Below are 13,226 nucleotides of genomic sequence, written 5' to 3'. Positions count from 1 at the left end.
GATTTACTTCCCTTTCAATGAATAATTGTAATAAAATAACTGAAGATCTGTTAAGATCCCAAATTATCAGTCTTGCCCCAAATGGTACCCCAAGGGTACCCAATCCTAACCTTTTGTGAAGGGCATCCTCTAGATGCTGTTTTAGAAGATTTGGTGGGGGCATGTTTTTGCTTTCTCCCTTTCTTCATGTTCAAGGAACCCCAATGCCCTCTCCTGCCTGGATCTCTTCACCATGTCTTTCTGTAGCTATGTGACTCTCTGAGAAGGCAGTCTAGAGTCTCTCTACACAAGACATCTGACACGTGAAGAACACGTGCCGGGAGATGTAATGTTAGCTGGGAAGGGTAGTTTAAAAAGACAGAGGCGATGGTAGGGCAAAGGCTTTGCTATACGCTGGAGCTGTGTGAAGGGAATGTGAAATGCCAGAAGGGAAACTTCAGGTCCAAGCCCAGCTCTGGAAGGCAGCACCAGCCTACTTCTATTCCGCGCTGCCCTCTGGTTTCCATCCCACACAGTTTTAGACTGGAGAGGTGAAATTGACAGATCCTTAGGGGAGGTGAAAATGAAATTAACAAACCCTCTGCGGAGCGATCTCTGCGGGCTCTCCCTTTTAAAAATATGCTTTCCGGCTGACATTGTGTCTCCTTACACTTGACAAACACATGCCAAGGCGTCTCATGTAGAGAGACTCCTCATTTCCAGCTGTCTATCCTGATCTCCCCATGTTATGAACCCAGCCTGCTGGCTAACTTATTTGCCACTCTACCTACCATGCACTTGGTTTGGGAAGATGCTCTTTCCTGTGCATCAAAGTCTCTTGCTACACCCCAAGAGTCCCAGTTGCCTCAAAGTCTACTACATACAATGGCTGATGGAACTTTCCAGCCAAGTGCAACATGCCTCCCTACCAACTTTCAAACTTTCTATCTGCTGCACTGTCAAAATTCAAAACTATCCTGGCATTCCCCAAGAGGCTACAGAAGCAGTGCTCAGTCTATCGGACTTACAGCTTTCTCTTTGAAAGTGTAATCTGTTTACCTCTGGAGGATGAATGGGAAAGAAATCCTTAAAAAGTACCCCACATGTGCCTGGATATGTGCAACATCTGGTTAGTGCCACGAAGGAGGCTATTAGACACCAAATGCAAGCATCACAGCATCAGAAGGGACAATATGATATTCAGGTAACATCACAGACTGCCAAAACTGGAGACCAAAGAGAGCTGAAAACCTAAATCATGTCAAAAGAGGTTAATGCTCTAAATTCAGCTGAAAGCACAGAGGACCTTACTGAATAGTGAAAGCGTTGTCTCGGAGGGCCAGAACGCTCAGACATCTTAAGCTCATTGCAATGACATGAAACCCTTTTTGAAATTTGTAGGAAGAGAAGAACAACCCAATTGCGGACCTTCATTTGGACCTTTTGCCAGATGTTGAGATCCTAGGAGAGCTAGAATATTGTAATGTCCAGTGTCCAGCCACATTACAGGGAGAAAAGCTGCCTCTTTAGACTCTAAAGAGAACACTGGCAGTGGTCAAATCCAGTGGGAACACGGGCCAGATTCATTTCTGACCCTGAAAAAAATGGCAGCTCTTACAACCTCAAGGACTGGGGATTTATCTGAATTGTTTCCAGATGCATTCCCCAATCCAGTAAGAACTGCACCTGAGGAATGTCTACCTGCTTGACCCCCTAAGACAAAGAAGGCCTCCTCCAAAGTGATCTGTAATCCTAAGGCAAATTCCCTCTATTTATTTTTAATATATATATATTTATTTTAAAAAACAAAGTATAGAAAAGAAAAAAGGGATTATATAACATAGTTGTATGGATCAAAATAAGTATATATAACAAGATCTATAAAACAGGAAGGATATCTTCCCAGCATCATCTTCATTTAATTTTTTAAAACATTGTCTGACTACAATACTATTTGCTTATATTCAACATTTTTGGTTTCAAATTTATATTCAACATTTGTATTCAACATTTTAAGTTTAAAATTTCATAGCTGATCTGTTTTGCAACTACATATTTAGTTTCAACATTATTGCCTATTCAATATTACATACTTTCACCGCCACCACAACTGTTTAACAAATAGATAATATATTAAATATTAAATATTAATATATCAATATATTAATATTATAATATATTAATATATTAATATATATTAATATATTAATACATATTATCTATTTAATATATTAAATAGATAATATATTAAAATACCCCCACCAAATCAGCCTGCTGAGAAGCGTGCGTGTGCTCCCATGTCCGTGTGATGACATCACTTCCTGGAACTGACATCATTGCGTAGGCACGGGAACACACACGCAAGGAGCACCGCAAACACCAAAAAAGTAAGCACTGGGTCCCACCTCCCAGTAGGTAGGGGGACATCTGGCATTCCTAAAATACAAAGAGAAAATCTATTGATGGTTGTTGTGGGTTTTCCGGGCTGTATTGCTGTGGTCTTGGCTATTGATGGTTGTTGTGGGTTTTCCGGGCTGTATTGCCGTGCCAAGACCACGGCAATACAGCCCGGAAAACCCACAACAACCATCGTTCTCCGGCCGTGAAAGCCTTCGACAATACAGAAAATCTATTATGTATCTCATAATATGAAAATGTTAAAAAAAATCATTCCCTATTATCATTTTATTATTATGAGATGTATAATAGACTTTCTCTTTGTGTTTCGAAGGCACATTCCCTTTAAAGGGTGGAGTGATATAGTGGAATTTATTCAAGGAATGGGTCATATAGAACTAGGCTGACCAGTTGTGGGTAAACAGCTAGACAGTGCCAGAAAAACAAAAGGAACTTACAATGAAGACACGCAGAACTGAGCAACTGCATATGGGTGTATGAGAGTGCCAGTTCTGATTTTTACCAACAGCTATTATTTGATTGTATATATAATTATACATGCAATTAAAACGTTATGAAGCTGAAATTGGTCTCTCCAAGCTAGTTAATTATTTTGAACCGCCAAATGAAAGAATCACCCTTTGGCCTTAAAAAAGCACTACAAATGGGGGTTTTAACACCCACCAGCAAGAACAGAAAATTTGCACACTACTGGTTAGTGAAAGATACTGTTTCTTCCATCACTAAAACATGATCATCCCTAACTAATATTGGCCAATAATTATGTGTGCTGCAGATGAAGACCTTTGCTGCTGAGTTTCTGGGGCAGTCAGACTAGACTGTTCTTCCACACTGATGGATTCCAACAGCACTTAATTTGGGGGCCTACTCCCAAACTGAGGCTTATTTCCCCCTTACCACAACACCATTCTGAATTGCTACACAAAGGTGCTCCAGAGGTATCCTAATTGCTTTCATTTCAGCACCACAATTCAAATGGGGTCAATTGGCTTTAAGAAGCAAACTCCTTTTGTGTGTTTAGATTATTATAGCTTGGGATACAGGTCTTACTTCTGATTCTTTGAATTTGACAATTGCCATTTTAGAGGAAGTGGTTTTGCCCTTGTATCCTCCCCCACAAAAGTTCCCCCTTTTTGGAGGGGTTTCTACAAACAGGACTGTCCCACTTTAACTAGCACTCAGGGGCTGAATTGGAGCAGAAGATGTTCCAATAGAAGCGAAGTTTCCAGCTGTAGCTCCCCAAGTGTTTTTTCAAGCACATCGCCAAGTTTCTGTCGCATTCACAGACCTGCTGTTCACATGATGTTCCACCACCTGAGGAAAAAACAAAATAGCATTTGCAGCTCAGGAGAAGACATTGGAATCCTAAATGTGCAAGACTTTGGGACTAAGCATCTCTTAAGCTCTCAAGACTTCACTGCTAGGGGCACTAGATCACTTCAATGTTGGAAGAGGAGGATCCAGCGCTGTCTCTCTCTTCAGTTTTCAGAGGGGGACAAACCAAAGAGTTATAAAGATAGAGAGGTCAGGGCACTCTGTTTACTGTTTACTATTGTTTACTGCTCTGACTGTCCTTTAATATACAGATTGCTATTCTCAGGATTTCTTCCTCTTGACTTCCTCCCTCTCCCTCCTTCTCTTCCTGGCTTTGTTCCAGGCAACACCTTTCTCATTCTCCTCCCTCCATCTTGGCAGCATGGATGCAGACCTTGTCCTGCCATCCATGCCCATCCTTAGACTAGATAAGTAGTTAGGATCTGTCTCTCCTCCTTTCCTATCAAAGTATGGAGTTCTTGCAATAAAGAACTCTCCTTTATTTTCTAAATATAACCCAAGTATATGCTTTTATTATTTTCATTCCTTCACACACACCAGCCAGCAAAACAAGCTCACAACCATCTATAATCACGCTTCCTATGCCACACGATATCCTCTGTAGTGATGCATTAGGAATTTCCCCGTATCTCTATGGTCTTTCCATAGAGACTAGGGGACGATCCTAGAACAGGACCCAAAAGTGACATCATAACTGTCCCTAATCTCCACCCTCACTAGGCACCGTCCTCAAAATCTCCCAGGATTTCCCAAGGTAAGCGCCCCAATGCTATTTCTATCGCCAAGCACACAAGGCTTGTCTCCAATGCGAAGCACGGTCTTGCATCTTCCCATTTTGGTTCTGCCCATTTATTTTTGTTTGTTTCAGAACATTTATTTAGAAAATTTATATGCTGTCTCCAGAACTGCTGGAGGCAGTGCACAACAAAACCAAAAAAGGAAAAGACAGTGCCAAAAAAACAAAAAAAAACAAAAAAATAAAAATGCATCAATGAAACAATGCAAGCTAATTAATTAAATAAATAAAAACAAGCCAGGGCATGAAGGTCACATAAACAGAGCAGCGTAAAATAATAGATAAAGAATCCTCAGGCTAGGAGCAGACCGTAAAACAGCTTTTTTAAAAAAAACCTTGGCTAAAGAGGAATGCTTCAGCTTTGGTCTTAAAAGGTGCTACTGCTGATAAAGGTGCTACTGCTGCACCTTTTGCTACCCACCTCACCTGGGCAAGCTGCCTCAATCAGGGCTCTGGAGAGGAATCGCATAAGTTTTCCAAAATAAATTCTACCCATGAAAGTTCAACCTGAAAATGATGTGATGCCGTTGATGTGACTGTGCCTCTTGTGACTGTGCCCCTGTCCCCCAGTCTCCTGCTGGATGCCAGCCACTGACTGCCGACCCTATACCAGAACCAAATTTATGCACAACCCAACAGTTTAGTGCCTCACATTAAGAGATTCCTCTCAATTCAACCCCCTCCTTCTGAGGGCCTCAACATGTCTTAATCTAGGCCCAATTTAAGTGATGATAAATTTGAGAGTCACTCAGTCAGAAGCAAACCTACTTAGTTTTACTATAGCCTGGATGACACCATCATTGTGGGGCCCACAAAAGCCTTAAGCCCACTGCTACTGGAAGTGGGAAGAGCCCAGCAGTGTCTGAAGTTTACAGAGTTTTGTGCCCCTGACACCTCCTGCCCCCGCCAAGGCTGACTAGTTGATAGTTCTATTGGCCGGACCAGGGCCGATTCCGGACGGCTTACCTGAAGCCGGGACGTTGCAGAACATGCCAGAAAAAACGCCGAAGATCATGTTTTCTCGTGCGAGTTTTGCGTGATGTTGTGCAAAACTCACATGAGAAAACACGATCTTCCGCGTTTTTTCCGGCATGTTCCGCAACGTTCCGGCTTCAGGTAAGCCGTGCGGAATTGGCCCAGTACAAAGCTGGCTGATCAGCAATTCTTTAACATGGTGTCAGGCTTGCTCTGTTTCTGTCAGCCGCTTCAAAAACAAAGGCATGTTTTAAGAGACTCAACTCTGATGTGGAAACCTAAATGCCACACCACCGTTGTATCCCAGTAATGTGCTGGCACAGTCAACTCACCACAGTTCATGTTCCCAGACAGGTAGCTGTAGGAATAGGAGACCGTTTTGGGTTTGCACCCCTGATTCTCCATTTTCTCATAGCAGCAGTCGTGATAATGACAGCACCTGAGAGAAGGGCAAAGCAATACAGTGTGAGTAACCCAGTGATGTGATGTGAACAACTAGGTCAGGGGTCTCTAATGTGGTGCCTGCTGACGCCTGTGCTCTAGTGTTTTCAGAAAGTGGGTGGGTCCAGGCAGAGCTCTTGCCCAGTACTGGAAATCTGATTTTGGTGGCAGCTGCAACCACAGTGTCAGATTAATTCTCTCTCTCACACCTCTTTCCAAGTATATATACGTAAACTCCTTCTCTTCTCTCCCACATGTTAGTCTCATGTGCATGTGTGTGTGTGGCTCTGCTTGTCACAGCATTCGTTTTATAGTTCCACCATCTCCTGCGGCAGCCATTTTGAGAGGAGAGTTTGAGATTCCACCAGATTCTAGCCCTGGTCTTGCCATACTGAGGGCCAAGCTACAAGTGATGAATGACACAGGTTGGATGCTTGTTAGCTTCCCTCAAGTTTCAATGGGAAATGTAGGCATCCTGGTCTTGCAGCTTGGCTCTCGGACCGCTGTCCAATGGACTTTTCAACTGTCACTTGTCCAACATTCCGCCAAGCTGCCTACATTTCCCTGAGCTAGAATTCTCTGCCATCATGCAGTTACAGAATGTCCAAAGATGGACAATCTGGTCCTGAGGAAGATGCACAGGGCAATCCTAAACATAAGTACACCCTTCTAAGTTCGTTGAAGTCATTGGACTAACAGACTATCTACACGTTACTTGTTTTACAAGTTCTCCACAGGGCCAACCTGTGCTCTGCGCAGACACACATCAGGTTAGGGATTGGCTTCTACTAAAAAAAAACCAAGGGTATAAAATGGGCTCGGAAAGCTGTTGCCAGAGGAGGAAGAGCTGCCTTTCTCCCAAGTTTTTTCCCCTGTGCAAAAACAGTGCTGGAAAGGAGAGTTTCCCCCTTTCTCCTGCCACGTGTGCACACAATACCTCCATGTGGAGCAGCAGAAAAGGGGAAATTTCTCTCCTCCACACTGTTTTTGCACAGGGAAAAAAGCTTGGGAGAAAGGCAGGAGCTTTCCTTCACCCCAGTGAAGCTTTCCGAGCCCATTAGCATGCTGGTTTTTTTTTTAAAGAAGCCAGTCCCCAAGGCGACGTGTGTCTGAACAGGGGTGGCTCCGTGGAGAACTCGTAAAAGAAGTAACAGTGTAGAGAGACTAATTCTGATAAGACTGCACTATAATTGTTCCAGTTTTTGTTGCTGAAGAACTAGAAGTCATGTCCACACATTTCAGATTCATATTTTCAGTGTGTCTATAGCCTTGTCATAATAAATTTGGGGCAGTTTATTTTATATATTGTCAATTCAGTGGACGGCCCCCCGCCTATGCACATATTCACTAGAGCTGACAATGTTGGAAGATAGTTTGTTAGCCTGAAGATTAAGAAGGGCATCTGGGAAGGGCAACAGAATTGTATGAAGACTCTGCAACTAAGAAACTTCTGGCTGACCTGAATGGCTCTCTTAGATGCATGCATGCATGCATGCATGCATGCATGCATGTATGCATGTATGTATGTATGTATGTATGTATGTATGTATGTATGTTGTTTATAGTCCACCTTTTTCACTGAGACTCAAGGTGGATTATACAGTGTGAGATTAGTGCAGTCAATATCAGGAACATTTTCATAAACAATGCCATAGGGTAAATAGACACAAGTTCACATAGCATTAACAGGCATCCAATACAACCGAATGGTGAGGTCTATGGTTCCTAACTCATTAGCGGATCATCTGAGATCCCCTCCCTACAATACAGCCCACCTACCTGAGTAAAAAGCCTTTTTGAATACTTTGGTTTTACATCATTTGTGGAAAGCCAGGAGAGTGGGGGCTCTCCAGACCTCCTCAGGCAGGCCGTTCCACAGGGCAGGGGGCATGTATGGGCTGCAGTCAGTTTTGCCGATGTGCAAGGTGGCACTTACAGGAGACCCTATTTGGAAGAGTGAAGCTGCCACGGAGGAGCATAGGGAGGGAGGCAGTCCCGTAGGTATGCCAGACCAAGCTATGAAGAGCTTTGTAAGTGATAGCCAATACCTTGAACTGAGCACTTTAACTAATGGGTAGCCAATGGAGTGACTGCAGGATGGGAGTGATGTTCATGCTCGGACAATTTGTCACCTTACCAATCGGTGTCATCCAGTGGTTTTCCTTTGCCTCCCAGTCCGCAGTGACATCCATAGCTGGAATAATTTGGTATGGCTTGTTTTCCAGTAGCTTCTTTGATCATCTTCTGAAGTTGGAAGAGATTGCCATCTGTTATGACTACACCTGGAGAAGAGGTATAAAATGAATCTCAAACTTCGAGGCGTTGAAAAGCCTAATTAGAACTGTACATTAGAAGCTGCTTTCCAACCTTTCGTTTGTCTCAAAAGGCGAATGTGTACAGGAGCAAGAGAGGACATTTGCAGGACAAAATCTGGAGGAGTGAGGAGTAGCCAAGATGGTGACTTGAGCAGTCACCTGGAAGTGACGTTCCTGCTCACATTGGCCATTTTCAAACGCACCTGTAAGATCGCGCAAAACTCATGGAACAAAGTGTCTTCCTAGTGCGATTTCCTGGCATGATCCCTTTTAATGGTGCGATGACGTTAGAAATCGGGCCATTAAACGGGATCATGCTGGGAAATCAAGCTAGGAAGACGCTTCGTTCCGTGAGTTTTGCACGATCTTCTGGAGGCTTTGGCTGTGTGAAAAAAGCCATTGCCTTTTTCCTACTGTTTTCTACTGCTGCAGAAGACTAACAGGGCTACCCATCTTGATCTGCCTCACAGGATTGTTGTAAGGATAACATGGAAGAGAGGAGAACAATGTTGTGAGCTGCTTTGAGTCCCCGTTGGGCAAAACAGCAGGATAGAAATATCTAAATAATCATTTTGCTCTTCCCATCTCTTGCTGATTTCCCCTTGCAAAAGCCTCTTCAGTGCCACATGATTGTTGTTAACATATTTTTATTCCTAACTGGGAAATTCAACTTCCCCCAGAGTTGATTTCCTAGTCAAAGGAGCAGCCCCCTCCCCTGACTGCCCTGAAGTAAAGGAAAAGATGTCACTGTTGCATTGGCTCCTCGGGCAAACCCTATTTTATGTTTTGGTACTTACCAAAAGCAAACAGCAGTGCCACCAATGCAGGCAGATTCTTCTCCATGGCAGCCCCTGAAGAAGAAAGCCAAACATTTTGATCTGCCTTTACACAGAGATAGTGCGTTGCACCGCCTCCATTGCGCCACCACAGCCTCTGGTTGCAGGGGGTAACTGCAAGCAGTTTGGGCTGGGATACCAGCACATCAACCCCGAGTCTTCCTGCCTCTGGGAATCAGGGAAACCAGGATTGCTTCTCAGGCACGCTCCCGTCCTAATGATGAGATTTAACTCGTTAATAAAAGTAACGAAAAGTTGGTCTCTGTTTTGTGGAGGGCACATTCATTTGCCACGGCAGCTACCACGTGGGGGAAATGCACAACAGCAGATGCAAAGAGCAAAGTGACCCAGAGACCCTGGCCTCTCTCCACTTACCTTTTCTAGGTTCGGAAGGGAAGTTCTCAATGGCACAAATATCACCTCCGTTTACTGACTCAGCTTATATATGAACCCAGAAGTGTCCCCACCCCTTTGGGAATTCATTTATCAGCTGCATATACAGAAGTATAGACTGCTCTATAAATAGATATTTCTCTTTTGTATCTTCCCCAGAGGGGGAAAAAAGTCCCATTCATGCTATGGCAGGCGGACGCCTGAAGAACACATTTGGTATATGTGCAAAGAACACCGTATGACTCACATGTCTGAAGGCCAAGCTTTCCATGATGTGGAAGCTCCTTGTCTGGAACTTTCAGGTGTTATTTGGCACTAAAAAACCCAAAAAACAAATAAACCACAGTTGTGCAGATGGACCAATACAGACTGAGAGCCAAGCTACAAGTGACGCCTGACACAGGTTGGACACTTGTCAGCTTACCTCAAGTTTTGATGGGAAATGTAGGCGTCCTGGTCTTACAACTTGGCTCTCCATTTAATTAAAGTTTACAGACCCCCCCCCCCACACACACACACAGCAGAGGGGAAGGGGGGCACCCAGCAAGAGCCCAACGCCTGCACTCCCCTCCCGACTGCATGTTCTCCCTCCCATAGACTGCCGCTCTGCAAACTTCTGTAAGCTGCAACACCAGGATGCCTACATTTCTCATCAAAGCTTGAGGGAAGCTGACAAGTGTCCAACCTGTGTCAGGCGTCACTTGTAGCTTGACTCTCAGGCTAAGGCACAGGGGAAGGCGGGTTTACAGTCTGCCTGCGTTTGTGTTGTGGGACGATTCATGCTCCTCTCTGTGGGAACCCCTAGGGATTGTGGCTATTTTGCACTAGGAAAGGCACAGAGGTCTCATCCTGGGTGCCCAAGTGTGCATTTTACACAAAGGTATGACCTGGATAGGCCAGGAGAGCCTGATCTTGTCAGATCTCAGAAGCTAAGCAGGCTCAGCCTTGGTTAGTAATTGGATGGGAGGCCTCCAACAAAGAGCAGAGTTGCAGAGCCGGGCAATGGCAAACTACCTCTGTTAGTCTCATGCCATGAAAACCCCACCAGGGGTTGCCATAAGTCAACTCTGACTTGAGGGCCAGATTTCATTTCATATACAGTCTTGAGTTGAGTGGTATCATGGGAAATTCAAATGGGAACATTGATGGATGCTTTTTCTGCATGACTAACAGACAGCATCAACAGCAAGTAATCTAATGGGCGATGGCAAGGTGACCTTGTCAGTCTTTCTCTTAGTTTTGCTGAACTGGCACCTGGCTAGGATCATTGAAGCACTGCCTCTGCTGCAGCAGCATTAACCCTGTATCAGCTACCTAACACAGTGGCTGAGTGGAAGACCCTCTGCTTTGCATGCAGAAGGCCCCAGGTTCGATCCCCGGCATCTCCAGTTAAAAAGACCAGGTAGGAGATCATGTGAAAGACCTCTGCCTGAGACCTTTAAGAGGTGCTGCCAGTCAGTCGACAGGACTGACCCTGATGGAACAATGGTCCGATTCAGTATAAGGCAGCTTCGTGTGTGTTCACAGAATGTTTCTTTTGGCACTTCTCTCTTTGTCGTCGACTGATGTCTGTTCAGTTGGAAGAGGATCTAGAGCAGGGTGATCCCATAAGTGTGATGCCAGCTGGACTTCCAAAAAGATTCTTTTTAAAGCCCCTCAACTTGTGTCAACTTTGTGGTTTGGCAACTGCTCAATGAGCAGGAACCAGTAGTCAATGGATGGTTTTTACAAGGGAAGGAAGTCAGCAATGAGGTCCTTCTACAACTGTTTGTATGGGGATCAGTGCTATTTTATTTATTCCTAAGTGAGTCTGGGATTAACATTGACATAGTCACATTTGTTTGTGCAATTTGTTTGTGCAACCCAATGGTTAGAACTCAAGCAGATGGTGTGAAGAGTTCCAAAAAGAATCTTTCAAACCTGAGTGAATGGAAAATAAAATGGCACAAAAGAGTTCAACTGGGATCTTTAAATCTCTAATAAAAGCAGCCACAAGTTCCCTTCCATTGGATCAAGACCATGGTGTTGGGGAAAGGAGAGTTTCCCTTTCTTCTGTTCTGTTTTCTCAGTGAAAGCTGCAAGTAACAAAAACCAGAAGAACATTCCAGTTAAGTTTGTTGACCCCCAAACTCAGCCTTCTCCAATGCAGCAAAGGGAGACACCAACGAGAAATTGCAGAAGTCGGAATTCAATAAAGGGTTTGACATCATTCACTCAATGTCTGATAATCCTCTCAGGGCCAAGCTACACATGACGAATGACACTTGAACGGCAAGTGTATTTCTCCCTGTTTTTTGAGAGTCAGCTTTTGAGAGTCAGAACTCCTTTCTTCAGATCTATCTTATACCCTGAAAATCTTGTTGGTCTCTGAGGTGCCACTGGACTCAAACCCTGCTGCATTACTGCACACCAACATGGCAACCCAGCGAAAACTATATTATTACCGGTCGCAGTGAATATGAATGGTTTTTGTGCGCTTCTGTACCTTTTCAGTCATAAACCCTATCATTCAACCCAATGCTCACAATTTTTCTGTTCGTTCTCTGTATAAAATTTTCTATTTGTTCTCTGTGTAAAAATCGTGTTGACTACGCAGTTACTTCACTGCATCTAGATATGGATTAAACCCAGGGGTCATTTCGTAGAAGAAGAGCTGGAGGAACTCATCGGCATAACTCATTAGCATAACTCATTAGCATATGCCACACTCCTTGGCATCACCAGAAGTGTGTCATTAGCATAGCTGATTTGCATATGCCATACCCCTTGATATCATCTATCCTGGCTGTTTTGGACCCAATCCTGGCCATTCAGGGCCAAAATTGGGCTCAAAATGGCAAAAAAGGGGCCTAAGTGACTGAAACTAGCCATTTTGGGGGCTTTGGGGCCTGGTTTGGGACCAAAACGGGCCAGATCAGGTCAGTGCTGGGCAGGGGAGGGTTCCCCCGCCTGGCACCGATCTGATCCAGGCTGTTTTGGCCCCAATCCAGGCCAAAACGGGCCCCAAATGGCTGAAAGTAAGGTGGGAGGGGCCACCTGACATGGGACCTCTTTGGAGAACTGCCAGAACTGCATTCCTGCGCATTCCCCCTCGAAATGAGCCCTGGTTAAACCCATTTAGAACTATGCTACAATAACTTGGTTTGCCTTTAAAGGGTCACTGGACCTTCTGGAGAACGGTGACTTGAATCTGCTGAACAAGCATGCTTCCTCTTGCGCTACCATGTCTATTTGCACAAAGATGCATTGAAAACCATTGATCTTGGGCAAACTGGACGGCTAATGCAAGAGGAAGCCCACTCCATGGCAGAGTCTGTCCAGCATTCATAGAACTTGGTTCGTAGGATTCAAGCCATTATTTGTCCAGTAGCACTGTTATTTTTATGTTAATTAATGGACATAATCTCAAGTGATCAGGTTTTTTGAGTGAGATTTGCAGGAGTAAAATCATGATCGGATTTGATTACAAAATCAAATGGGAGAAGGATGACTGCTTGAACTGATAGCATACAACAGAATACTTCCTGCTGCCTTCTTGCTCAGAATTAAATATAAAAAATGGTACATGCAGTTCCTTAGGAGGAGGTACCAATGTCCGTGCTGGCTTGGCCAACTCTAATGAAAGATAGCTTTGAGGTTCAATACATGAATTGGATACAGGGAGTGGAAATCAACGCGGGGCAGATGTACTTAGATTAACATGCACCTCTTGGTTTCCAGTTTGATTTGGAAAATCCA

General features: G+C 44.2%; 1 protein-coding gene across 1 annotated transcript; it reads right to left on the bottom strand.

Annotated features, from left to right (window-relative positions):
• Nucleotides 1-2,565: 2,565 nt before the first annotated feature.
• Nucleotides 2,566-9,512, bottom strand: LOC129344553 (basic phospholipase A2 Sms-N6-like). Its single transcript, XM_055001301.1, has 5 exons — nt 9,471-9,512; nt 9,057-9,110; nt 8,082-8,226; nt 5,836-5,942; nt 2,566-3,711 (listed from the first exon to the last, which is right to left on the bottom strand). The coding sequence occupies exons 2-5, from the start codon at nt 9,100-9,102 to the stop codon at nt 3,569-3,571; spliced, it is 441 nt and encodes a 146-aa protein (XP_054857276.1). The 5' UTR covers nt 9,103-9,110; nt 9,471-9,512; the 3' UTR covers nt 2,566-3,568.
• Between the last annotated feature and the right edge of the window lie 3,714 nt (nt 9,513-13,226).

The sequence above is a fragment of the Eublepharis macularius genome, chromosome 17 (assembly GCF_028583425.1).
Source record: "Eublepharis macularius isolate TG4126 chromosome 17, MPM_Emac_v1.0, whole genome shotgun sequence".
Classification (NCBI taxonomy): Eukaryota; Metazoa; Chordata; class Lepidosauria; order Squamata; family Eublepharidae; genus Eublepharis; species Eublepharis macularius.
Note: the sequence above shows the minus strand (reverse complement) of the source record. Positions and strands in the feature narration are given on the sequence as shown.